The 24,978-nt window shown below is 41.0% G+C and overlaps 3 protein-coding genes across 4 annotated transcripts; 2 read left to right on the top strand and 1 right to left on the bottom strand.

Annotated features, from left to right (window-relative positions):
- Positions 1–19: 19 nt before the first annotated feature.
- smkr1 (small lysine rich protein 1) lies at positions 20–2,439 on the top strand. Its single transcript, XM_033615214.2, has 3 exons — positions 20–155; positions 297–347; positions 1,455–2,439. Exons 2-3 carry the CDS (start codon positions 345–347, stop codon positions 1,713–1,715), a joined length of 264 nt encoding a protein of 87 aa, XP_033471105.1. The 5' UTR covers positions 20–155; positions 297–344; the 3' UTR covers positions 1,716–2,439.
- stmp1 (short transmembrane mitochondrial protein 1) lies at positions 1,960–4,192 on the bottom strand. The gene is made up of 3 exons (XM_033615215.2): positions 4,027–4,192; positions 3,688–3,741; positions 1,960–2,549 (listed from the first exon to the last, which is right to left on the bottom strand). Exons 1-3 carry the CDS (start codon positions 4,039–4,041, stop codon positions 2,478–2,480), a joined length of 141 nt encoding a protein of 46 aa, XP_033471106.1. The 5' UTR covers positions 4,042–4,192; the 3' UTR covers positions 1,960–2,477.
- A 96-nt stretch (positions 4,193–4,288) lies between these two features.
- On the top strand, positions 4,289–24,971 carry LOC117249262 (dynamin-1-like protein). Of its 2 annotated transcripts, XM_033614785.2 has the most exons (19): positions 4,289–4,529; positions 4,987–5,128; positions 5,697–5,743; positions 5,829–5,900; positions 10,518–10,604; positions 10,998–11,160; positions 12,551–12,671; positions 13,096–13,227; positions 14,709–14,915; positions 15,130–15,250; positions 15,440–15,595; positions 15,700–15,789; positions 16,405–16,497; positions 18,157–18,210; positions 18,526–18,606; positions 21,725–21,856; positions 21,948–22,057; positions 23,808–23,967; positions 24,058–24,971. In XM_033614785.2, the coding sequence occupies exons 1-19, from the start codon at positions 4,428–4,430 to the stop codon at positions 24,112–24,114; spliced, it is 2,127 nt and encodes a 708-aa protein (XP_033470676.2). In that variant the 5' UTR covers positions 4,289–4,427; the 3' UTR covers positions 24,115–24,971. The 2 variants fall into 2 exon arrangements, with proteins under 2 accessions (XP_033470676.2, XP_033470677.2); XM_033614786.2 differs by lacking the exon at positions 18,526–18,606 and having other exon boundaries at positions 4,290–4,529.
- Positions 24,972–24,978: the final 7 nt, after the last annotated feature.

Raw genomic sequence — 24,978 nt, forward strand, 5'->3', positions numbered from 1 at the left:
CAACAAAAGAATTTACAGGCTTGGAGAGGCCAGCCCCTTCATTCATGAACGAGTCTGAACTGTTTCTACGACAACAGGACATAAACAGATGGGGTATCACTGTCCCGGCTGAAGCCATTCAGTTGCCACTTACGACAGTGCCAAGTCCAGAACTGGTAAGATATACTTCTATATTTTTAATTTGTGTGATTGTGTTTTGAGAAAGTACTTTGTGTATTACGTAGACATTAAATTATCTTGTTTATCTGACAAATACTGTTAATTATAGCATTCTGTGTATGCATCTCATTTTACAGATGGGCAAATAATCTCTCATATTGGAAGTGACCTTGACATCTTTGACCATGGTAAAGTATACATAACATTAAAGCTACAGTAGGTGACTTTTATTTTAACAAAAGAAGCACTTTTGCCATATTTGCTGAAACTGTCACTGTATTCTTACAGTTGTACATTAGACCAGTGTGTGATGCCAATCCAGGTGTGCAGTGGGATTTTGTAATAACCACACATTGTTACTGCAATATTCAACTCTGCCTATACAAGAAGTTATGAGAATTTTTAATTTACTGTAACAGTATGTTGTGTGTACCCATTTCCTAATGGAGGCAAACTCTTGCAAAAAATGTAATTTAATTTAGTGTAAAAAAATCTTCACAGGGAACCTATTTGCCACCGTTCATGTATGGGAATAATAAGTGTGTGACACATTAAAAGCCCTGATTGGCAGCCAGTGTGAGGGATGATAACAATTAAAAGGAGAAAGGTGCAAGTGGGACAATGGATCATTTTATTGTATCATATTACAACAAGGCACCAGCAAAGACGACCTACCACTGAAAGAAAAGAGGAACGAAAGCTGTCAGTAGACAATATCACGAAAACTACCTGTCTTATTTTTTCTTATTTTTATTGTCTTATGTTGTGGTGATATCACATGTTGTAGATGCTATTGTGCCTTGAGATTTTGGCTTGCCCTTTGGTGCGCCTTGGGCACGAAAAGTTTGAAAACCACTGCATCATACAGACATCTGTGTCTGCCTCCTCATAGTGCTCCTAATGACATTTGCAAAGAATCCACCGTGCCTGAAAGAAAACAACCAATCAGACTTGATAAGTCTCTAACTCACAGCAAAGACAAGTAAACATGACGGTCTTCTGTAAAAGTGAAAGCATTTCGTCATTAGTCTTTTTTGTTAACTTGTATTTGCTGTGTGTGCTGTTGTGCACGAGCAGTGATTGACACTGTTAGGGACTCTTTGGCTCTGATTGGTTGTTTTTGTTCATGTGTGGTAATGCCATTAGAAGCAATACTAGCAAATATGAAAAAAAGTGTATTTTTTATAAAAGTTAACAACTGTAGCGTTGATAGACCATCATGATTATCTGGTCCAATCAATTTTGTCAAAGTAGAAGAACCTAAATGGTCTAAACCCCTTGTGTTTTCTTCAAAGCCCACCAAAATCAAGAAATCAAGGTCCCAAAGTTCTCGGCCCGCCAAGAAGACTGGGAGTCCAAAAACACCCAAAAAGAAGTCCTCTAGTGCCAAATCCACCAAAACAGAGGTGGACATCCTCAGCCCAGCAGCCATGGAGAATGTCTACTACATTTCCCACAATGCAGTGGACTGTCTGGAGTTCAGAGGCTTTGGGTGGCCACATTCAAACAAGAAGAAGAAAAAGAAGAAGGGAACAAAACGGAAGAAGAAAAAGTAAATTATACAATTTATTTTTGCCAAACCAAAGTGAATTTTTCCTTTTTTCTGGTAATGAGTTACATTTAAATGTTTTGTAAATGGCGCCATCTTGTGGACACAATTGCAATTACACAACCTAAGTATATCAAGTTTCTACTGCTGGAGTGCAATGCAGCAAATATGGGTCTCTTTCTTTGTTTCTTCCACAAATTCATACAGGAGCTCAAAACTGTAAAGCTTAACTTCATTCATGAGGCACAGACTTTCAAAATCATGAACAGCAATTTTATTGTAAACTGAATGATTCAGAGGTGTTGTCAAAAAATTTGGCAGTTATTGATACATTTGAATGTTGTGAAGGAAACTTCAAACTTTCTGCAATAAAACAAAAGAGCAACTATATTCACTTCAAAGAACAATATGCACCTAATATGGAGATAATGAATATTAAGTGTAAGTTAAAACACCACAGTGCATCCTTGTAAAGGCCAGCCAACAGTGCCATGATACTGGACTTAAAGTGATCCCACCAGTCAGTTATAATATTCTTTAAATCCAGTCTTTGCACAATTTATCTTATAAAAATAGGCTACATTGAGAACATGCCTATAAAACTAAGGGAGGAAACAAATACTGCTCCAGGCACTGTAAATATTTTCATTTATATTTTACATTTTCAATCCTTTTCTCAAATGTACACTCATTGTACCATAACCCTGTAAAATAAATAGTTTGTCTCCAGAGTGCATCTCGTCTTGTTCACGACATGGTCCCACTTGGCTCACTCTGGGGGCTTCTTCTTCGCTTCAACATCTTTCTTAAAGTCTTCAAGTTTTTTGGCTATGTTGGGAACCTAGAAAAGAAAAATCAGTACTGTCAGTGCAATCTGATGCACACATACAGTTACCAGTTTATTAGGTACACCTTAAAAATACTGCAGTCTAGTAGAAGTTCTGCAATAAGTCCTATTTCTACACAAAGGTTGTAATGGTCGGTTTATGATGCAACTTCAACTTTAAAAATGTATTTCATTATACTGAGAGGTGTTTCTAATAATAAATCTAATGTGTATATTCACAATGATCAGCCACGACATTAAAACTACTGGCAGATGAAGTGACTAACACTGATTATCTTGTTACAATGTAATGCTCTGCTGGGAAACCTTTCATGTGGATGCCACTTGACATGCACCACCCACCCAAACACTGTTACAGACTAAGTATCCCCCCTCATGCCAATGTAACTCCCTAATAGCAGTGGCCCCCCAGCAGGACAATGCACAATGCTATGCTGCAAAAACTGTTCAGGAATGGCTCGAGGAATGTGACAAAGACCTCACGGTGTCCACCTGGCCTCCATATTCCCCAGATAGATCACCTTCTGATCGAGCATCTTCGGGACACAGCGGTACCAGTGGTACCACTGATTCACGGTAGGGACCTCGGATCAGAATAGGCTCTGACCTGTTAAGGCATGGACACAGGACCATTTGGGGGTCCTGTGATATCTGGCACCGGGGCATTGATGGTGAATCCGTTGAGTCGTGTGGGTTGTGAGGTGGGGTACCAGTACATCCCACAGATGCTCGATCAGATTGGGATCTGGGGACTTTGGAGGTCGATGCTTTGAGCTCTTTGTCACCTTCCTCGGGGCCATTCCTGAACACTTTTACTGTGTGGCATGATGCATTATCCTGCTGGCATGGGGGTCACTGCCATTGAGTACCTTCCCATTATAACCTTCATGAAGGTGGTATTTACTGCAGTACAGTTGTATTTGACTGAATTAGTTATAACCATGTGCACCAAAAAAAATGGCAACATCTGTCATTGCGTCATTGCTCCTGCTTCACCTGTCCGGACAGCCTCAGTTCCTCCGGCGAAGGCGCGGTACAGATGGATAATTTCAATTGACTCGTCATGAAAAGTAGACAATTTCACTTTACTCATTGATTTCAAATTGTGAACGTTTATAAATAACAAACTTACATCATAGTTTTGAGCCAGGTACATCCCGACAACATTCCCCAAGGTAAAGCCAGCCTGGAAGACAAACAGGACATGTCATTTAAGGCCAAACTGTCTGACTTAATGTTACATTAGCATCACCTAAGTTTCACATAAACTATCATTTCAGTGACTTTAACGAGGTGACATGTTTAACCGCTTGCTATATCGTGGCTCAGCTTTGTGTACACACGTTAAAGTAAACATTTCAAGAGTTTTGACAAGTTATGCTAACACGTTAACATTAGCTAGGCTAGTTTCGCATCCCGTAGCATCCTACTAAACGTCGATGTCATGCATGATAACGTAGGTTAAACTCACCAGAAACTGTAGCATGGTGGAATAATGAAGAATTGGTAACAGTAGTGTAATTTACTGACTTAAAGTCAGGCGGTAAGTTGAAGGTTAGCGAGCGGAAGTCAACCAATCTACTCGGTTAACACATAGGGGCTAACGAAGCTCGCCCGTCATCAACAATGCCTTTGCGCATGCGCGGGAAATATTCACTATCGCGTTATTTTCGGAGCACAAACACTGTAGTCGTTTCCTCAGCCTGAGATGTAGCTGCTCCCTATAGGAAGACTACAAGTCCCAGCACAACACGAAACCTACCGTTCAGCCAGTGGGTGTTGTTGCAATGGTGGTGTCGATGGGACATTGAATGACTTTGGACCCATCACGAAATTAGCTCGGTTTATTAATTTTATTTGTAACCGGCGAGCATGGAGGCTCTTATCCCCGTCATTAACAAGCTCCAAGATGTCTTCAACACAGTGGGAGCGGATATCATTCAGCTGCCGCAGATAGCGGTAGTGGGGACTCAGGTAAAATGCTCCCGGTGCATTTGGGCTGTCAAGCTAGCTAGATAACCGCGCTTTACCGCAATGCATGCACAGTTAAAGATGGCATTGACAGAAGAAATGTCGCAATATGTAGAGTAATACATATTCAGATACATTGAGGTAGCTCTGCTAAAACACACTGCTGGTTGAGCTGGACTGCTTCATACCTCATTTCCAAGGTCTGCACTGGCTGTGGCAGTCAAATCTATTTTGACCATCTTCAATCAGTGCTATTTTAAGATGCTCATCCACACATTCACATCTGTTAGCCAAAACCAGGTCAGTGCTCGAGGCAAAGACAGGTGCCATTAGCTCTGTTGGCTGTAGCCCTGATCCAGTAAGGTGCCAGATCAAGGCTGTGCTGGACCTGGTGTGTCACATCAGAAAGTAGATGGTTAATCCATCATCTAACTCATGTCTCTGTGTTTTGTGTCTCCAGAGCAGTGGGAAGAGCTCAGTGCTGGAGGCCCTGGTGGGCAGGGACCTGCTGCCCCGTGGGACTGGTATTGTAACCAGGCGACCTCTCATCCTTCAGTTGGTCCATGTAGATCCTGGAGATGCAAGGAAAAATGATGATGGTGGTAAGCACCAAAATCCCTCAGATGTCAGCTGTGTCTCAGACCAAGAGCCTCAGTAATTTTCCCACTCCAATCTTTGGATTTTGCCTCAATCATTTGTATGTTGTGTCTGTGTTCTTGCATTGAAATCACCTTTTTTTTGTTTTTTTTTAAGGACAGGCCTATAGTTTTATGTGTCCAGTGTATGAAGTCATATTTTGCTGGTGCTCAGTAGACACCTCCAGTTTTAAATTTCTGTCTCTGTCACTGTGTTTCCAATCATTTGCAGATGTCAGGGAGTGAAAAGGCACTGTGCCTTCTCACAGGTGCATTGTTCAGGTGTCTTCACATTTAGTTACTTGGATTAGCTTCTTAGTTGTGTCCCCTCCTCCTCAAAGCAAAGCCACACCTGTACTGTAATTCCAGCTACCTCGTTCACCACACCAATAACTGTCGTCAGGCGTCGATGCTCCTGTTAGCCGTGTTTCCTTAGCCTCAGTAGTTGAGGTTGTAATAGTGAAAACTTGTGTTTTGCGTCTTTGAGGGTGCTATGCCACAACTGTAACCCAAACTGTTTTATTATGTTTCTCAGGTAGAGAAGGTGAAGAGTGGGGCAAGTTTCTGCACACAAAAAATCAGGTTTGAAGTTTGTGATACAAAATATTTTGTTAGTTCTCTGGACCTTTGCTTGTCTTTATATTAAATTTTTTTTTTCTTTCTGCAGATCTTCACAGACTTTGAAGAAATAAGGCAAGAAATCGAAAATGAAACGGAGCGTATATCGGGGAATAATAAGGTGAGACATGGATGTAGGATGGAGGGGTTTACATTTGTGCTGTTAAATGAGGAACTCAAAAATGTTTGGAACTAAACCGCAGGCAGCGCTACTGATGGGCATCAGATCTTTGATAAATCATGTCCAGTGTTAAATTCAGTTGGCTTTAATGCTCATTAAGAGATGCAGAGCGAAGTCAGGTAATGACATATAGAATGACTTTAGTTATGTTTAAGACAAAACATAGGAAAAAAAATACATTAATCGTCATGGACCTTGTGCACAGCACAGATAATGTTTTAGGTGTGTGGAAGAGACAGAAGCAATTGGTTTGTTGACTAGAACGGGGTGTGGAAGTAATAGAAAACCTCAAATAATAAGAACATATTCAAAACCATGTATCCACAGTGAACACAAATGGAAACACTTTAGTTTTGCTTTTTCACAGGTTTAAGTTAAAGATCTAAAACTTTTTTATGCACACAAAAGACATCTTTCTCTCAAATTTTGGTCACAAATTTGTTAAAATCCATGTTAGTGAGAACTTCTCTTTTTCCAAGATAATCCGTCCACCTGACAGGTGTGGTATCTCAAGACGCTGATTAAACAGCATCATTACCACACAGGTGTGCCTTGGGATGGTCACAATAAAAAAACACTCTTAAGTGTGCAACAATACAGAAATGTACTATTTTGGTCACAGATACCTCAAAGATCAGACAATATCTGGTGTGCCACCATTTGTCTCAAGCAGTGTGACACATCTCCTTCACATAGAGTTCATCAGGTTGTTGATTGCAGCATGTGGAATGTTAGCCCTCTTCTCTTTAAAGGCGGTGAGAAGATGATGTGTATTGGCAGGAATTGGAACTCAATGTCGCACACGTGAATCCAGAGCATCCCAAACATGCTCAGTGGGGACATATCTGGTGATCATGCAGGCCATCAAAGAACTGTGATATTTTCAGCTTCCAGGAATTATGTACAGATCCTTGCAAAATGGGGCCGTGCATTATCATGCTGCAACATGAGATTATGGCAGTGGATGAATGGTACTTCAGTGAGCATCAGGAACTCGCCACAGTATCTGTATCCTTTCAGATTGCCATCAATAAAAAGCACCTGTGCATATTGTCTTTAGCTTATGCCAGCCCATACCATAACACCATCTGAAGTGAGCAGTTGCCTCTGCAAGCTGGTTAAGATGACAAACCATAGACAGGTCAGGTCAAGACCCTGGGGAGGACGATGAGAATGCATATGAGCTGACAGTTTGTGCAGATATTCTGATGATCTTGCAGGCAAAGATGCTGAATGTGAAAGTCCTGAGCTGGTGTGTTTACACGTGGTCTGCAGTTGTGAGGGCAGATGGATGTACTGAGACAGCTTATGGTAGTAAATGAACATTCAGTTCATGGGCAACAGCTCTGGTGGACATTTCTGCAGTCAGGTGGATGGATTATCTTGGAAAAAAAGAAGTACTCACTAAAAAGGATTTGAACAAACTTGTGAGCAAAATTTGAAAAAAGCAGTCTCTTGTGTGCATCAAAGAGTCTTATATCTTTAACTGAAACCTGTGAAAAATGGGAGCAAAAACAAAAGTGTTGTGTTAAACTTTTGTTCAGTGTAAATAAACAACAAAACTTTAAGGCAGACTCATCCTAACTTCTGTTGCTGCAAACTATGGGAGGTTTATAAATGAGAAATGTGTTCCTTCTTTCTTTTGCCTGTTAAAACTAGGTGCACATTCTGGGCTAGCTGCAGGCGAACCAAGGATTAATGACGAACACATATAATGTACAGAGAATTAAAATGATCCAGACACAATGAGATCAAAGCATACATAACCCCCCCCCCCCCCCAAATCTGAGAATGTGAGTTAAGGCTTGACTTTGGATTTCGCCCCGAGCTGAGGAGGCTTATACAGTATGTTTATCAAAGTTACGACCACGGTGGAAAATTGCACCAGCATTTTTTGGCATGTTGCTCTGGGCTACGGTGGCCCGAAGGGTTTGGAGATGCTTCTAGAAAGCTGAAAGGGCAAATAGAGAAAAGACTTGTTCTTAGTTAGCTTTGTAAAACTTAGGTTTTTATTTACTTTACCATGGTTCTCTGGTAAACCTCATCAGAAGTGTTAGTAATTACAGAAACCCTTCCTCTATAAATTAAAGCTATACTATAAAATTCAAACTTAAACCCCTCCTCCCTACACTGCCTGAAGGTACACGGCAAGCTTCTATTGTAGGAATTTGTTGTAGTGGAAAATGCCGATACTTCAGCAGGCCAACTAAGCTAACCACCTGCACTTACCTGTCCAAATGAAAACAGGCGAACTGCATGTCCCTCTTCATCCTTTCCTTCAGTGCTTGCCAGTCAAGGTGAAAGCCAACCCCAGATTCATTCTTATTTTGAAACAAGCTGTGTTGCTTGCCATTTGCTTCACTATATTAGCTTTTTGTTGGCACTGTGTCCATGATTTTAGCATCTTCCTACTTGTGTGTTGGTCCTACCCAGGCCCCCAGAAACACAGCTCAGCCATGCTTCCAATTTTTCCCAGTGGCCCTTTTGGTATTGCAACAGAAAAATCCCCTGCGGCCCAAAAAGCATTTTCCCCCTAGACCTCCATTGTAAATGAGACATCTGTAAAAGTGTTGACAAGACACCTCAAACTGCAAACAAGGTCAATTATGACTTTTTCTGTTAAATATTTTTGATCCATGGAGGTTTTATACTTGTAAAACTTTACTTGAGTTGTCGGTGAAGATTCTCAGTCATCCAGGTCATGGTAATCGTAAGTGCTATATCGTAGGCAACTGGACTTGCTTGCGTTTCTTGAAGACGTTTCGCCTCTCATCCAAGAAGCTTCTTCAGTTCTAAATGACTGGTACAAAGTTGCAGGCTTTAAACCCTGTGTGGGTGGGAACCATTGCAGAGTCGAAGGGGTCACGTGAGCTCTGAGTTTCAGAGTCGTTAAGGTCACAATGTGAGTTGTTGACGCACCTGGCCACCATGTGACTCGCCAGGGTCAGGTGGGACAAGCAAGAGGGTTCCTGGTTCAAACCTGGTTGGGGGAGCCCTACTGTGTGGAGTTTACATGTTCTCCCAGTGTCAGCGTGGGTTTTCTTCCAGCTTCCTCCAACAGTCCAAAGACATGCAGGTTAATTGGTGACTCTAAATTGTCCGTAGGTGTGAATGTGAGCGTGAATGGTTGTCTGTCTCTATGTGTCAGCCCTGTGATAGTCTGGCGACCTGTCCAGGGTGTACCCCACCTCTCACCCAGTGTCAGCTGGGATAGGCTTCAGCGTCCAGTGTCCAGATTTGATTATGCAACTACTATCAGATTGCTACCTTTTTATTAAGTCCTGACCGTACCTATGGTCTGAGGACAGAGTGTCTGCAAGTAAATACACCACCACAAACTTCTAGTGTGTCATAAGTGATGATTGAAAGGGATTACTGCTGTATGAGTCTATACATTGTTTTTAAGAACCTTCAAGCTTACACTGAAAACCTCTTCTCACCACTAGCAAGAGTTTCAGCTCCCATCTCAGCTGTCCCTCAGGGACCCAGCTTAACAAGCACAAACCTGCACTTTTTTGCTGCTCCATTAGAACTGCTCTGTCAAAAGTAGTGTTACCCCCAAAAGGAGCAGCAGTACTCTCAGACAGCAATACCTCCTCAAGTAGTAAGCTAACGCTGACCACTTCCCCAAGCCAGAGATACAGAGCGGTGATACTCCCACTATGTTAGCTTCTTATCTGGAGGTTGCAACATTCCCAGAAGGCTCCTGACCTCTCTTAACTGCGCTAGGCTACCCATATCAGACAGCTATCCACACACTTTGGGCTTTTTATGCAGTGGAGTTACAGTTGAGTCATGAAGCTAAGCATCCATTTCTCTAAAAAAATCAATCTTTGGAAAACCCAGAAGGTCGTTCAACAAAAGTTAGGGCTCTATTGAAGGTATTTTCAGAATTCTCAAAGACTCCTCTGACCATACAGAAATCTTCTCTATACTCACTGCATGATAAAAATGATTCTTAAGGATATATTGTGCAGGAGTTTCCTAAAAAGAGTGTGTAGACGCACTAAGAAGCATGCAGTGTTCTTATCTGCAGAGACTCTGCCCTCTGCCTGTATTTTCCTCTTACTTTGCTGTGATGGTGATGTCCCTGGTCTCAGTGCACAGGTGAGATTGGGACAGGTGCCAGACCATAAGCAGCACACATCCAAGAGGAAGCTGTGGAAATCACAGACACAGCGCCAAAAAATACCTTTCTTTTTTTTTTTTTAAGATTTATTTTATGTTTTACCTTTAATGTGCAGGACAGACTGTCTGGGTTTTTCAAAGATTGCTGGGTATTTATTTTTAAGAGGACAGCATGCTCAGCTCTGTGGCTTAAATGTAACGCTAGTTCATAACAGGGGCTAAAGTGGACGCCCAGCAGTGTCAGAAACGGCACCACGAGAGATGAAATAGTACTTATAACGTTATCATCATCAGAACTGACAGCCAGAATGAAAAAAAGATTTCTATTCTGCCAAAAAGCATTTCTTTAGACATAATTCGAACATGTTCTTTGGAAGAGTGCTGAGCTGTTTAATACATCACTTCTGTTCTTGTCTTGTCCCTCTGCAGGGGATCAGCGATGATCCCATTCATCTGAAGATATTTTCTCCTCACGTTGTCAACCTCACGCTGGTGGATCTGCCTGGAATCACCAAGGTAATTCATGCTATACTTCCCACTGTTCGAGACAAGGCTGTGATCATCTCGTACCCCCGGGGAAATCTGTTATACAACACCTCCTGTTTTAAGAGATACAAATTGAGTAAATAAAAAAAGATATGAGTGGTCACTGGTGTTCATTTCCCCGTCTGGTCGATGCTTTTGTGTGTTTGATATCTGCAGACTGCAGGGAATTCATACCTCAGTCTTGATGCTGCTAAACTGTGTGCTGTCAAAGCCCAAGTGTACGCAGGCTTTGATTCGGGCCTCATTAGTTCCTCGCCTCTGGTTGAACATGTGTTAATTTGAGAAATACCCTCGCTGTAGTTTAAAATAAATCAAACTGAGATCTACTTTGTCTTTTCTTTTAATTGGTATTGTCCCCTCCAGGTGCCCGTGGGTGATCAGCCTAAGGACATCGAGGTTCAGATAAAGGATCTAATCCTGAAGCACATCTCCAACCCCAACTGCATCATCCTGGCTGTCACCGCGGCGAACACAGACATGGCCACCTCGGAGGCCCTCAAGTTGGCCCGGGAGGTTGACCCTGACGGTAAGAGAAACCTTAAATGGACTTTAAATGGATGACTCGGCACTGAGACAAGTGTGAGGAGACTATTCGTCAGAGTTAAACTGAGATTTTATACCAGGCTGTGTCAGGGCTTCATAGAAAAAAAAAAAAACGAGGACAACGAAGGCAACGTTGAGGTTTTCAACGTTGAGGTTTTCAGTAGAGGTGCATTATCTCGCAAACATGGAAAGAATTTGGATGGGTATGTTTAATTACATTTTTTTTATTGATTTCATTACCCCAAAGCAGAAAGCACACTTTACATGAGAGGATTCTGCTGTGTGGGAGCCAGGATGCCATCCCTGACATATATTTTGGGAATGTCCAGTAATACGATATTTCTAGTCAGAGTTGCACAAAACATTGGAGGGCATATTTAATGTGAAAATACCTTTCCATTTCTGCACTTTTATTTGAGGAAAAGTTGGCTTTCACTCAGGGCACTTCAACAAATATTAATTTGGTGTTCTGATGTCTACTTGAAAAAATAATTCAGGTACTGCAACATATTTGCTAAGTTATGGTCAAAATGAGTTTCTTATGTACAACAGTCACACTTCATATGGCATGCTTGGCACTCTTAAGTAATCAGACATACAGTTTACTGCCCAAAGGCGGTCACAAATTCCACGAGAATCAGGCAGATGCTGGGACTGATTCCATCTTCCCAACATCAGCAAAGCCCTGATTTTGTTGTGTTTATGTCTGTTTTCATTAGTTTATAATCACCTTACATTAGAATGAGCTGTTTTTTACATAGGGAGTGCATTCTCTTCCACAAAGTCCACCACATTGCTCTACAGTAGCCTGGAATGGACAAATCACACACTGTCTCTAGATGGGGCCATTGCGTTTTTGTGTTTTTGCATCGATCATCATAGTTCTCAAAGTTTTGGTTCTGCTACGTCACTGCTAGATGCCACTAAATCCTACTCACTAGACCTTTTAGGGAAAGATTGCTTGATCTCCTAACCCTTTTTTTAACCTTAGATAACTGCTGGATTGTCTCCGGACATGTCCTTGTACATCTGTATATGTGTAGTTATTGAAAATTGTATAGGATGCATCTTGTTTTTTTAAAGGCTAATGATAAGGGAAGAGTTTCAAGACATGCATTTTATTAGTTTCAGTCTTGTAATGCTAACTGTGACTGCAACAGGCTATTGCCTCGTTGTTAGTGAACTGTTCTAATCTGTCCTCTAAATAAAGAATTAAAAAAAAAAAACTGAAAGGAAAGCATAACCCAAAACCATTATCACAACCTCATTTAAAAAATGTACATGAACCTTTAATTAGCTGACATTTCATCATTAATTGTGACAGAAACACTTAAAGAATGTGAATGTGTTTGTGAATGAACGTGACTCACCAGGCAGGAGGACGCTGGCTGTGGTGACCAAACTGGACCTGATGGACGCCGGCACTGACGCTATGGACGTCCTGATGGGCCGAGTCATTCCTGTCAAACTGGGCCTCATTGGAGTCGTCAACAGGTCTGTGAGACTACATTTACTGTTCTGAATACACTATAAAATAATCCATCACTCATAATAGAGATAAGTGTGTAATGACAGATAGAGTTGAGTGTACTTTAATACATATTTAATGCTGGTATATGGATATCTGATGTTTGTGATTACAGTGATAAAGGAATACATTGTGAGATGCTGTAACATTATAAAACATGATGAAAACTACCTGCTTTAATTTCATTATCATTAAATTCAGTTTAGTGAACGTCAGTAACTACTGTATGCATAAAAACAGATAGAGTATCATGATACAGTGCATTAGGCAGCATAAGATATGACATTTTAATACATATGAATTTGACTTCTGTATATCCTGTCATCCATTTTTAATTCCCTTTATTGCTCAGGACTAATTGCTGGTGTATGATTGTATTTAAATATTTAGGAGCCAGCTGGACATCAACAATAAAAAGTCAGTGGCTGATGCTATTCGAGACGAACATGCTTTCCTGCAGAAGAAATATCCGTCTCTCGCCAACAGAAATGGAACCAAATACCTGGCCAGAACCCTCAACAGGTAAACCTGATTAGAAACATTATCATTACACACGTGTGCATGTGTACAAAGAATAAAATACGATGCAGATATTAAGGTGTGGATGTAACATTTTATGAGGACATATTAAAGGGATAGTTTTGATTTTTTGAAGTAGATGTCAGCAGGCACGCCCCCAGTTTGGAGAAGCAGGCAGGAGTACTGCCACAGAAGTAAAGCAATGTACTGCTGTGGACGGGGTCAGCAACAAAATATATTTTAGCTACCTCAAGAAAAATCAATATCAGTTTATGTGTATGCTGTAGGCATTTTGCCTTTAATGGACAGGACAGCCAGGGAAAAAAGTGGATATATTAATATCGGTATGGGTCATCAGTCAAATGAGTTGTTGCATATCGGATATCAGCAAAAAATCAGCGCAAGTTGGAGGTGAGTTGAATCAGAACTCTTCGAGACCCTCAGGACAGCTGGCGATCCTTGGGTTCCCCACTCACAACAGGATAGTGGAGCATTGAACTGATTTAATATTTGTGATGTGAAATCGGTGCAGCCAGGATGGATTTCAGAGATGATTGGTGCATATAAAGGACGCTGTTAATGTTCCTCACACTACAGGAACATTGAGCAAGATGATTTTTAGAACGTGGTGCGTACCCGGCATTAGTTTGTTTGGTGTATTGTGTCCAAACTAACCCTTAAACTATACTATATCATACTACACTTCCTCAGGATGCTGAGGAGGCCCAACCTCTCTGCAAATTACTTAAGTCATTCTACCACTGTTCAGTGTTAGAACATATTATGGCCTGGTATAGGAACTGTTCGGTGGCAGACAGGGCAGCTCTCCAGAGGGTGGTCAACACAGCAAAAAAAATGATTGGACTGCCCCTGCCTGCCCTAGAAGACATCTACAGGTTTCACTGTCACAGCAGAGCCTGCAGGATTGTTAAAGACAGCTCTCACCCCTTTCACCACCTGTTCACTCTGCTGCCCTCTGTAAGACGCTACTGGGCTCTGAAATGCCGCACCTGCAGACTGAGGAACAGTTTTTACCCTACTGCCATACACAACCTGAATTCTTCCCCCCCAAATCCCCCTCCCTGCACCACCACCACAACAGTTTTAAATTGCACTACCATGGATATAGCATTTTATTTATCATATTTTAGCCTTATCCTTTTTTAATGTGTGGGTATGTGAGTGTGTGTTGAGTGAATGGGCTGCCCCCCCCCCCCCCCCCCCCCCACCCAGGAGTACGTTGCTTAGCTTCTGTGGCATTACTCCTGTCTGTTTCTCCAAACTGGGGGCATGCTGACTGACATCTACTGTAGGTAATAAACTATGAACAAGTACTTCATACAACACTACCTCATAAAATACAAACTATCCCTTTAAGTAATGTCAGCATCAGTATTATCAGACAAACTGTCTTTCATTGCCAAACCACAGCTGTGAATATAATTGGACATATCTGCATAAAACCTGAACCCTCTTAATGTCAGGTTACTGATGCATCACATCCGAGACTGCCTCCCTGAGCTCAAGACACGGATCAACGTCCTGGCAGCCCAGTACCAGTCCCTGCTCAGCAGCTACGGCGAGCCCGTGGAAGACCAAAGTGCCACCCTGCTCCAGCTCATCACCAAGTTCGCCACAGAGTACTGCAACACCATCGAGGGCACGGCCAAATACATCGAGACGGCAGAGCTGTGAGTATGGCTGCCTCTCCTCGCCTCAGCCACAGGGTGATGCTGTTGTTCCAGCGCAGTTAAAAATGAGCAAAACAACTGCATTGGTTTCATCATTTAATATGATACAACTTGTAAGTTGAGGCACGCACAGCCTCTGTGAAGGAAGAGCTGACAGGAGAGGAGGCCACAGGGTTCACATCACAGCTAATATCCCCCCGCTGCTATTTTTCAGGTGCGGTGGAGCCAGAATTTGTTACATATTCCACGAGACTTTTGGCAGAACGTTGGAGTCTGTGGATCCTCTGGGAGGACTCAGCACCATAGACATCCTAACAGCCATCAGGAACGCCACAGTGAGTGCTGCTGCATTATCCCATTAATGTGACATCATTAGGGCCGCTGAAGATTCTGCTGTTATTACTCAGCGAGCAAACAACACAGGCACAACTTCCTTTGTATTCTGTTGCTTCTGTTCCTCACTTAACACACTTTTCTCTGGGTAATAACGACTAACCTGCAGCTCCCTCCTCTGTATACGCCAGGGCCCGCGTCCGTCCCTGTTCGTGCCCGAGGTTTCCTTTGAGCTGCTGGTGAAGAAGCAGGTGAAGCGCCTGGAGGAGCCCAGTCTGCGCTGCGTGGAGCTGGTCCACGAGGAGATGCAGAGGATCATCCAGCACTGCAGCAACTACAGCACACAGGTAAGCTGCTGAGCTCACTGCTTCACAGGTATTGATCTTTACCTCACACACACACACACACACACACACACCTGCATTCATATTCATAATGTTTTGTCCTGCAGGAGCTGCAGAGATTCCCGAAGCTGCACGAGGCCATTGTGGAAGTGGTCACCTCCCTCCTGAGGAAGAGGCTGCCCATCACCAATGAGATGGTACCGTCATATTTACCTCGCTTTGCATTGGTGCTTTAATCACCTGCAGTCATGATCTCTCAGAATGAAGTGTTTAATGAGAAGCTGAATCAGAACTAGAGGCGTCCCTGACTAATAATGTACATCGTTTAATTGATCCATACTCTCATTTGTGACAGACCACGTTATTTATTTCGGTTCCTGGTTACTTTCTGCAGTTCTAAACAGAGCGTTTGCCTTTCTCAGAGAGACAGACAGAGAGAGCTTCAAGCTGCAAACAGCTGTTTCTCTGTGCCTCCCACTGCTGATTCTGACAGAACCGTTCATAAGTGAAAAAAAATATTTAACACCCTGCCAGCACCATGTTCTTAATAAGTGCTCTGATTAATAAATGTGTACTGAAATAGGTTGTAAATAATGATGTCTTGGGAGAACCCAAGCAATTAAAATTGTAAAAGCAATGTAAAATCAGACTTTCAGCACCCTCGTACAGCCCGAGTGGAAGGATCTTTTGTTTCATAACCACATTTTCTGTTTGATCGTTAGATTGGCAGTCAGATTAGGCTCCTCAGATCGAATAATCGACTATTCTGGGACATGTTTTGTAACTGCAGTCGTCCTCTGCTCCTGTCACAGGTCCATAACTTGGTTGCGATAGAGCTAGCCTACATCAACACCAAACATCCAGACTTTGCAGACGCCTGTGGGGTCATGAATAACAACATCGAGGTACTCAACAAAACACCATGAAATACACTCTTTTTTCCTCTGGCAGAGTAAAGAGAAAAGCGATGCAAACCTGGTGCTTTGTAAGATGGGGATTATTTGTCAGTATTTTTTATATATCAAAAGTATTAAATGCCATTTAATCTGAATGAACAGAAGCAAACAGAAGCTGAAATATTTTTAATCTAATGAGCAGCTGAATCTTAAAATTTAACTGCTCACATTGAATTTTAAACTCATCTGAAATTAAAGCAATGAAATATTTAACCTTGAAAAATGTTATTTTAAATTAATGTAGGTTAATTTTCCTCCTCTGTACATAATTTAAAGCTGTACAGTTTTGTACACTGCTCTTGCTCAGCTTCACAATTTATTAATAACACTAATGTTTCAGTCTTCCAGGACCTTTGTCAATAGTGTTTAACACTGTTATATACAGTTTATTATATTCCAATTAATAATACAGGGCATAAGAGTGTATGTTGAACATGTCGAATGATTTTCATTCATAAGTTCAACATTTTTTGTAAATAATCTTTTTGTTTTTTCCTTTGTTTTTCCTTGTTCTTTCATTTGTGGGATATGTGACATATGGACACAGGCTGTTTTCAATTATTGAGAAACACACCCACAGCTGATCAATTCCCCCACACCTGTGCACACCTGTGAAATGGGTGGAGCAGTTACTATTTAAGCTGTTGTAAAAAATGGTGTTGAACACTATTGACGAAGGTCCTGGAGGACTGAAACGTTAGTGTTATTAATAAATTGTGCAGCAGAGCAAGAGCAGTGTGCAGGGTTTTCTGTTCAAAGACTCGAGTGATATCATCCAACGCACCTGCATCTGATGTTCGATTATCTCTCTTCAAACTTAGTTGTACAATTTCAAAAACCTGATTTATTTATTTATTGTTTTTTGTGGTTCATAAAATCAAATGCCAAATGGATTAAAAACATTGTATTCAAGTTGCTTAAGTTTGGTCATTTTCAGATCTAAAAATTCAAATCAAGAAAATGAATAAAGTTAAGAAATCAAGAAAAGTGAGTGAGGGATTTTTAATTTATTTATTTTTTCAAATTTGAATTTTTCATTTATATTTTGGTTTTAAAATTTATTTTTGTTTTTTTTTATTTTTTTAATCTAATTTGAGCAACCATTTTAATCCTTTTGATTTTTTTTTTTTTTTTTTTTACCTTGCTTGAATATTTTGATAAACAATCACGTAATTAAATGTGAACATCTTAAATACAATTTTCCAAAAAGGGGAATTTAAACCACAAAAATTTAGACAGTAAAAGTTTTAGATGCTAGAAAATTTTAGTAGTGGTTAAAGACCGCATTTCTGTTTCTTATAAGACTCAAATTATTTTGGCCAGTCTTTGCTTCCATAGAAAAATCAAAAACTTTATTTAAGGTAATTATATTTTTATTATTTAGGAAATCATTAGCCTGTAAAAAAGTTGCAGGTGGACTTATATATATTACACACAGAAAATAATTAACACTGTGTTTTTAATGGACGTACATTTCTTTAAGAAGTAGAATAAGATTTTTTATTATTAATTTATTAGTAAATGATCTTCCATACTTTTCTAGGATGTGTTGAAATTTTAGTCTTTTTAACAAAACCATCACCAGCATGTGTTCCTGTGTGTTTGTAGGAGCAGAGGAGAAACAGGATGAGAGAGCTGCCCGCTGCAGTACCCAGGGACAAGGTAAAAGAAACAGCCTTCTTTAAAATAAAATAGCTCATCTGTTGTAATATGTGGTTGCAGTGTGCAGCGTCCTGAGTATAAAGGGGACTTGTGCAGTGTTAATCACTCATAGCACTACAGGATGAGGATCTGTGAACTGAATGCCTCGGATAGTTTCCATCGAGGAATTTTATCCCACATCTCCTCTCAGAACGTCTCCTCTCCTCCCCTCAAATAACTTTCAGCTGCCAACCTCTTTTCCCCCGTCTCTCCACATTTCTTCTCAGTGTTTTTTTTTCTTCTCTCTCTTCATTCCTGCTCTCATATTCCTGCTAGTCTGTTGGCAAAGGCCCGGCTGGCCCAACTGGGGTTTCTGGCGAGCCTTCTGCGTCTGGAGCAGACATGGACGGTGCCAAGGTGGGCACGTACGCAGCTCGCTGGCTGTGTGCGGGGCTGGCTGTGGGGCATGGATGGACGGATGGATGGATGGATGGATTGATGGATGGATGGATGGACGGGTGGATGAATGAGCATGGGCTGCTGGCATGCACTCTGATCTTTGTCTGCTGATGCCATGCTCTTGTTTTGCTCCTCCTCAGCCTGTGCGCATTAACAACCATTGTGTTTCCCGCAGAGTCTGTGTCCCCAACCTTGGTCCACCTGTCTGACAGAAAATACCTTCCTCTCCCTCTCTGTCCTTTTCCAACCAGGGCAACACTCTGGTTGTCCGGTTTTCTGTACTTAGCTTATAGAAATAATATGATATTGGAAGTTGTGCCACTGTGCATCATCTACTACAGCCTGTTTGTTCTCTAAGCGCATATTTTAGGAGAGTGTTTTTTAGGCAAACAATGTCGGTCAGTTGGTCCGTCCAACACTTTGGTCCAGACTGAAATATCTCAACAACCATCACTATAAATGGATCGTCATAAATCTTTGCACATTCGTGTTCTCAAGTTGGACAAAACCTTCTTGCTTTGCTGATCCCTAGACTTTTCCTGTAGCACCACCATGACATTGACATTTGTGGGTTTTTTTTTTTTAAATATCTCAAAAACAATTGAATGGATTGCGATAAAATTTGGTGCAGCCATTCCTGTTCCCCTCAGGATGAATTTTAATAACTTTGAAAGCCCTTAAAAGGTAACCTTTAGGGGTGGGAGAAAAATCGATACCGACATTTTTGTGTGGCAATATCGAATCATCACACAGTGCCAAGTATCGATTTTTTTATCATACAAATTATTGATATTACAAACACAATTTATGCTTTTGGTAGCCTACTAGAATAATATAGCCAATAGCTTTTTCAGTTCACTAGGTACATTTTGCTGCTGCAGGAAAATGGCTGAAGAAAGATGAACAGACTGAAAACTTTATCTTATCAGATAAAACAGATGTTGGCAAAGTTTTCCTTATTTTATCACAATACTCAGCAACAATATTTTGTTGTGACTGAAATATGGTGATAATATCGTATTGTGAATCCTCTGGCGATTCCCACCCCCAGTAACCTTATCATCCCATGTGTTTGTGTCTAATTGGAGCAAGAATTTTTGAAATCGGTCCAGTGTTGAGCAAGTGGGCTATAGCTGGCACCATCAATTTATGTCCACGAAAAGTGTTTGTTTTTGCCACTGACAGGCTCAGATTGTTATTTTAGATGTCTGACGACATTATGAAAATGGATAGACCTTTTTGTTAAAGGGTCAGATCCTTTTTTTTTTAACCAGAAACAACCCTGAAATTGCTGTCGCCATACCCACCAGATCCCATTTAAATTAATAATTATATCATCTTACTAAACCAGGGCTGGGTAATATATCGATGAGGGGTGGGAATCACCAGAGGATCCACGTTCCGATATTATTGTGATACTTAAGTCACAATAAGTCATTATTTTTTAAATATGTTGCGATATGCTGAGTATCGCGATACAATATGGTGTGATATATCACAATTTAGTACCCTTTTTTTTTTTAACTGTAAATGATGACTCTAAAGAAACCTTTGTCATCATCTATTTTATCTGATGAGATAAAGTTTTCAGGCGGTTCATCTCACTTCAGCCATTTTTTTGCAGCAGCAGCAAAATGTATCTAATGGACTGAAAAAGTAATTGATTATATTATTCTAGTAGGCTACCTAATGTTTAATTTGTATTTGTCATACGTATAATTTATATAATTAAAAAAAAAATCAATACTTGGCACCATGTAACGATACGATATTGCCACACAAAAATATTGCGATACTATGCTGTATCAATTTTTTTTTCCCTCACCTCTAATATTGATACTATATCAACATCATGATATGAGAGTAAATACCAGTGGTCAACCCAACAATATTGTCACAATATCAGTATCATGGTATTTAGTCAAAAATATCGTGATATATGATTTTTCTCCATATTGCCCAACCTTACATAAAACACACAAACAAAACAAACCTCACAAAAGACGTCTTGGTTCGTCTTTCTACTGTTCCAACAATCACCAACTCTGGTGTGGTTGAAATAAACCATTCAGACAACAAGTGGTTGTGAAAATATGCTAGCTCTATATAAGCTAAAATTATTTATTATTTTAATAGAGTCTGGTGGGTTTGGCAGTGGCGATTTCAAGGCTGTTTCTGGTTTAACAAAAAGGATCTTACTCTTTAACAAAAGGGTCTGTCTCTGAAGGGATCCTTTCCATAATGATGTCAAAGACTTTGAATAACAATCTGAGCCTGTCAGTGGCAAAAACAAGCACTTTTAGTGGACGTAAATTGATGCCTCAAACATGCCCCGAGTGATAACATTGCAGCTTGTTTTGCCGCTGCCGCCTGCAGCTTGCAGCCCATTTGATCAATACTGGACCAATTTCAAAAAAATGTTGTTCCCATTAGTTGGGGTCCAGGTTGACAAATACCACTTACCCCTTTAAATGTCATCTACAACCATAAAAGTAAAAACAATTAATTTGCTGTATTTGGTGTTCAGTGCCAATCAGCAAATGCTAATGACGCTAAACTTGGATGGTTAACAGGTTTAACATTGGATCTGCTTTACACCAGCATTTTAGATTGGTCATTGTGAGAATGGAAGCATGTTGATGTTAGCATTTAGCTCAAAGCATCATTGTGAAGTACAGTGTGATGGAGCCGTTAGCATGTCTGTTGACTCAGTGTTGTTTTTAGTGTTCCTGCGCTGGCTATGAAGCTTTGTCTGTAACTGTTGCAGTAATAGTTGATCTTACTTTCTTTTTCTGTGAGCAGTGGGGGGGTGTTTCCAATTTCCTCTCTAAAACAAAGACGTGATTGTGTCAGTGTGCTCGATTTTGAGTTTAGCTTTAACTTCTAATCTCTTTTTGTGTATTTGCCTATTTGTACTATTGCATATAAACTGATCAAGGTTAAGATGCTACATACCCTAACCCTCCTTTCCCTGTGAACCCCAATGGCGTGAGAAGGTGCTGTTCTGATCATGTGGTGGCCTGGGTGGTGTGATGACAGTTTCATCTTTATTTCTCATGTCTTCCTGGCTCCTCAGGCCGCAGCAGCAGGGCCGCAGGGTGAACAGGACGGCACAGGGAACTGGAGGGGGATGCTGAAGAAAGGAGAGGAAGCCCCCGGGTCAGGACCTGGAAGCCCCCTTAAAGGAGTCGTCAACCTGCTTGATGTGGTAATTGAACCTATCAGCATGCCCCTGTATGAAGATTACCCTGCTTTAAAGTGTATTACTGATAAAAACATTGTCTCCTTTTCTCCTCAAGCCTGTGCCAGTTGCCAGGAAGCTGTCGTCACGAGAGCAGCGGGACTGTGAGGTCATCGAACGCCTCATCAAGTCTTACTTCCTCATCGTTCGCAAGAATATCCAAGACAGGTAGGCAAGCTAGCTCCTCTTTGAAGGAGAAGTGTGGTGATTTTTTTAAATTTTTTTTTTGTTTTTTGTATTGAAAAGACCAAAACCAACAATGAATTGACACAACTGTGTAGTCAAAGCCTGAAGAAGGTTATTCCTCCTGATGCAAAGCAGAAAGAAACGCGGTGGTGGAATTGTGACAGCCAAATTCATTCCATTAACGTTTGAAAAGGAGTTTGTAATACCACATCAGACCACCAGATGGAGTACAGTATGATACAATCCAGGCTCCAGGAATGGAGATGGGCTTTAAAGTCAATTTGACATAGTGGTTGAACTGTGGAATTACAACTTCAGAGTCTGTCATATGATGTCATTGGTCCCAAAAAGACTTTTCCCATAGACTTACAGTGGGAAAAGGTAAATCAGTGGATACATTTTTTTTTAATGCTACAACCCTCACACAATGACTTGTTTCACTGTTGGGATTTGTTCCATTTGGTTCAATAACATTTTTAAAGTCTATAAGAACCACACAGCAATAATTTTATCCCCATTCAAGTTACCAGAGGGCTAAATTGGAAGTTAGCAGCTCAGCTGGCAAAAGTCTCTAATGTTCCTGCTCTATGGGCCCAACAATGTAGAAGATCAGGGAAATTCATTTCCAGGGAAGTTGAACTTTTTTGGCTCCATGCGCAAATGAATGAAAAATGGCGTTGTCAGTAGGGTTTGAACAGGTTTGTATGCTTTTACCACCAACACTGCAAAAGTGAAGTACAGAGTAATCACAAAGAGTCCACTGCAGAGTAGCCACCTTGTGGTAAAACATATTAATGAGGGCTCATTTAGACCTGTTGATAATGTTGATACTCTAATTTAGACTTTCTAGTTTTATTATTATTATATTGGGGCATAAAATGGTCTGAAAATGACAGTAATATAGTTTATTGCAATTCTTTCTAGGACAATATATCATCTACCAAAAGTAGATGAACCCGATGATTAACCCATGTTTCTTTATCATAAATCAGATAACATTACAGATAGCAACTTCATCATCAACAATCTCACCCTGTGATGACAGTGCCTCTGTTTTCATATCTGGCGAGAATTAGCTGGATGGATGTCTGCTGGTAGATTTCAGCCCAAACCTTTCTCACTGAACTGATTGTGCAGTTGTTATCATGCTGTTTTTCTTGGTTTGGCTTTCAAAACAAAACAAAGCTGCTGCAATAAATACTCACTGCAGCACCAAATGTGTATTAATCCCTGGCTGAAAATAGTCCCCAACAAAAGCAGACTTTACTCCTGACTGAGTAATGTTTGCTAAAAAGTGCAGTGCCAAGCTGCTGTGGTAATGCCAGTAGGAACCAACAGGCTTGGAGCCACAGAGACGATGTTATTAGTTGTAAACCTAAACCTAGCCCCACCATTACAAAACACACCTATTACCATTAACAGCCATCACTGGAAAAAATCTACGTGTACAAGCTGCTTTAATATAATCAATTCCTGTGTGTTGACCTAACTTGATCCACTTTTCCATCGTCGTAAAGTGCATTTTCTCCGTATTGTTGTCCTCTGGAGCTTAGTAGGGACACATTTATTTTATTTACCTCAGCTCACACTTCAGTAGCTCCATACTTGGTAAGGCACGGCCACCTGGTGGGTCAAAATCGAGCCCCACCATCTGGGGACAACACAATCACCAGGCCGTCTTACCTCTTTGTTCTCAACCATCTGTTCGCTCTGTTTCCTGTCTCCCTCGCAGTGTGCCCAAGGCAGTGATGCACTTCCTGGTCAACCATGTGAAGGACAGCCTCCAGAGCGAGCTCGTTGGCCAGCTGTATAAATCTGGCCTCCTCAACGATCTGCTGACTGAATCGGAGGACATGGCCCAGCGGCGCAAGGAGGCTGCCGACATGCTACAGGTAACAGACTCCCACCTTGCAGGGTCAAGTTCACCACAATGAATCGAGGTTCCTCTATCAAGCGTTTCATTGTTTATTTTTTGTCCACAGGCGTTGCAGAAAGCCAGCCAGGTGATTGCTGAGATCAGGGAAACACATCTGTGGTGAAAAATCAACAAAGGGAGCTGAACCTGATCAGTTATCTCCTCATCATGCCTGAAGGACCGACGCTCCACGCACTTATCATGTCCGAACATGACGTTTGGATTAGCAACCATGAAAATGCACTGTTCTGATCCCTGCTCAGTGTGGGTATCATATTAGCTCACAGGCTACCTGGAAGATATCTAAGTTAACCATTTATTTAAAATGCTTGGTGTTGTAGAGTACATGCACTGCCTCTGATAGCTAATGTAAGATTTTAGAAACTGCAGTTGCCACCCACGGCTCTGGGAGGAGAGTGCAGCCAAAGGCAAAGTACTCTTCATTTCTGACAGACTGTGGTTAACCAGTATGGAAATGGACTTTTGTGTGAAGTGGAAATGAAAGTTTTGATGCCATTTTGGCAGCTCCACAAAGCATTGTGCTAATGTTTTGGCTCCAGGTTATAAAAAAAAAAAAAAAAAATCAAAAACATTATTCATCTCCTCATCTGCCACCGTTTGATTTAGGAGTAGCTGTCATGTGTCAGAAACCATGGAACCTCAGAAGTCATAGAGTAACAATGCAGCAGGGATCCTGACCTGCAAATGTTAGTCATCTCACCTGTGTACATACGGCACCACTTTACTTTTTGCACTGATGTCACCACACTGTACTGTATAGAAAGTCCATCACACTGCATTGCCATCAGAACCTTTATTTATTAATGTGTTATTTAAATGTGTGGATAATGTCGAGCACTATTGGTAAGTCATTTTATTATGTTTACATATCGCTGCCTACGTGTGAAATTTATGGTGCACTGTGGTTCTCTGTGTATGGTTCCCAGAAGAATAAATAGAGGTATTTTATTGCCAGTTAAATGATTTG

This window comes from Epinephelus lanceolatus, chromosome 23 (assembly GCF_041903045.1).
Source record: "Epinephelus lanceolatus isolate andai-2023 chromosome 23, ASM4190304v1, whole genome shotgun sequence".
Lineage (NCBI taxonomy): Eukaryota > Metazoa > Chordata > Actinopteri > Perciformes > Serranidae > Epinephelus > Epinephelus lanceolatus.